Genomic DNA, 2,829 nt, shown 5'->3' with positions numbered 1-2,829 from the left:
TAAAAGAAAAAAAGCTTTTAAACCCAAACGGCATTTTGATACTTGAGTACCCTAAAGATTTAAACATACAACACCAAAGTTTCAATATAATCAAAACAAAAATATACTCTGATAAAGCCATAACATTTTTAAGCGAATAGCTATTTATACAATATCTTACACAAATTTGTATCTAACATAGCATCAACCCCAATAGGAAATGTCTGTTTTTCCTTTTCATGTCCAAACTTTAAGCCACCTATAACAGGGATTTTTAGAGATTTCGCCAATTCATTAAAATAGCTGCTAAAATAATTTTCATTATCTATACCGCTAAAATCTCCAAGACATATTCCGGATAAATTTTTCTTGAATTCAGGTATATTAAGCAACTGCGTAAACATTTTATCAATTTTGTAAACAGGCTCGTTTATATCTTCTGTGACAAAAATAAATTTTTCATCAGGAATAAAGTTCAATCCGCACAAAGATTGTATTGTTGATAAATTACCGCCCCACAATATACCAGAAGAAACGCCACCATAATAGATATTAGGCTTGTCTATAAATATCTCACGAGTCTTTGTCGTAAGAGTATCAAAGAAAGATTTTTCATTATACAAAGACACATCACCGCCAAAATCAGAATAAGCCATAGGCGCATTGTACGTAATCAGACCAACTTTTTTGTACATCATTAACATTAGCGCTGTAATATCAGAGTAACCACAAAAGATTTTAGGGTTATTCAATATAGCATCATAATCAATCAAATCTAAAATTCTTATCGCACCATAACCACCTCTTGCAGCAACAATTGCATTAATAGATTCATCTTTAAAAAAGTCATTTAAAGCCTTTGCTCTTACTTTGTCATCTCCGCAAAGATAATTTTTTCGAGTTAATGCGTTTTCAGACACAACAACCTTGTAGCCATTTGATTCAAAATATTTTTTTGACTGTTGCAAACGATTTTCATCTTTTATATCACCCGAAACACAAAGGATTCCAATAGTATCACCTTTTTTGAGTTTTTGAGGTTGTATCTTTGCCATATTTTTCTTTTTACTCCGTTTTTCGTATAATTATAATATATATTTCAGAGTTGGAGCAAAATTTTGACAAACAGATATCTTCCGTTATACAGAAAGTACAGACCGCAATCGTTCAAAGACTTAATCGGTCAAGAAAATATAGTTAAAGCATTAACTAATGCAATAAACCTCAACAAAATTTCTCACGCATATTTGTTATGCGGACCGAGAGGTACCGGAAAGACAACAACGGCAAGAATTATAGCAAAATCACTAAACTGCGCCAAAGGTCCGACTCTTGAGCCTTGTGGAGAATGTCCAAGCTGTAAGGATATTACAAATTCAACTCCAATAGACGTTATTGAAATAGACGCGGCGTCAAACAGAAAAGTTGAAGACGCCAGAAACATATTAGAAAAAATCCAGTTTGTACCGGTAAACGGAAGATTTAAAATCTATATCATAGACGAAGTTCACATGCTAACAACAGAAGCCTTTAACACTCTGTTAAAAACGCTTGAAGAACCGCCTGAAAACGTCATATTTATCCTTGCAACAACAGAACCGCACAAAGTTCTCGATACAATTATTTCAAGATGCCAACGTTTTGACTTTAGAAGAATCACAACAGAAGACATCGTTGCAAGACTAAAATACATATCTGAACAAGAAAATATCAAAATAACAGAAGATGCACTATTCACAATAGCAAGAAGCTCAGCTGGCGGAATGAGAGACTCTCTTGCTTTGCTTGATCAAATCAGTGTACTTGATGCAGATAAAGAAATAACATCTGATGATGTAAACGATATGCTTGGCAGACTCTCTTTTGAGACACTTTTTGATATTAGCAACGCAATAACAACATCTGATACACAAACAGCTATAACACTGCTTGACGGTGTCTACAACAAAGGTAACGAGCCTTTCCAAATAATAACAAACCTTATACAGTACTACAGAAATCTGCTCGTTGTAAAAAACTGTACAGACAGAAAAATTGCAGCAGAATTAACGCAACTAAGTGAAGCACATATTCTCAAACTTAGAGAACAAGCAGAAAATGTAGAAGCAGAACAAATTCTTTATATAATAGAAAGATTATCTTTCTATTCAAAAGAGATTAAAGAAACAACAAACAGATACCTTTGGCTTGAACTATGCATAATTGAGCTTTCATCAAATGTTAAGTATTCATCATACTCACAACTTATAGAAAGAATTGAAAGACTTGAATCAGGAATAACAACAAATGCAGAACCTAATAAAGCTCAAATATATCCTTCTGCGCCACCACCGTTGCCACCTGCTTTTCAAACAGAAAAGAAACAAGTAATAGAACAACCAAAAGGATCTATGCCACAAAGCTTACCCAAAGCAGAGCCTGCAACTGTTGTTGCAGAGGCAAAAGAATCAATACAGATAGAGCACAGTGAACAACAAGAGGTTCATCCTCCTGTTGAACAAAAAACTGAAGAGCCGGCTCCAACAGTTGCTCAAACTACAGGGAACTCTACAGATTTGGCAACAGCTTGGCAAGGAATCCTTCAAAATATAACAAGCATACCTTCACGTATGTTTTTCTACAACTTGTCACGCCCTGTTGAATTAAGCCCAGATGGAATAACAATCGCATTTATGAAAGATATTTTTGTTAAACAAGCACAAGATACAAACAAAAATACACCTCTTAAAAATGCAGCAATGGCATACTTTGGAGTAAGTGACATAAATATACATATAAAGCTTGCGGATGACGTAATATACGTAGATCCGCCTTATCAAAGCGGCTTGTATGATGAAATTGTTTCTATAA

The 2,829-nt window shown here is 34.3% G+C and overlaps 2 protein-coding genes across 2 annotated transcripts; one reads left to right on the top strand and one right to left on the bottom strand.

Moving 5' to 3' along the window:
• Positions 1 to 140: 140 nt before the first annotated feature.
• On the bottom strand, positions 141 to 1,034 carry FG379_002590 (peptidase U61 LD-carboxypeptidase A; the record flags this gene model as incomplete). Its single annotated transcript, XM_067327920.1, has 1 exon — positions 141 to 1,034. The coding sequence occupies one exon, from the start codon at positions 1,032 to 1,034 to the stop codon at positions 141 to 143; it is 894 nt and encodes a 297-aa protein (XP_067183459.1).
• A 197-nt stretch (positions 1,035 to 1,231) lies between these two features.
• Positions 1,232 to 2,819, top strand: FG379_002589 (dNA polymerase III subunits gamma and tau; the record flags this gene model as incomplete). The annotated part of the gene is made up of 2 exons (XM_067327919.1): positions 1,232 to 1,245; positions 1,271 to 2,819. Coding segments are annotated over 2 exons (1,563 nt in total), but the record flags the coding sequence as incomplete, so codon positions are not given.
• Between the last annotated feature and the right edge of the window lie 10 nt (positions 2,820 to 2,829).

This window comes from Cryptosporidium bovis (assembly GCF_009768925.1).
Source record: "Cryptosporidium bovis isolate 45015 chromosome Unknown contig_38, whole genome shotgun sequence".
Lineage (NCBI taxonomy): Eukaryota > Apicomplexa > Conoidasida > Eucoccidiorida > Cryptosporidiidae > Cryptosporidium > Cryptosporidium bovis.
This window is presented reverse-complemented; position numbering and strand designations above follow the sequence as displayed.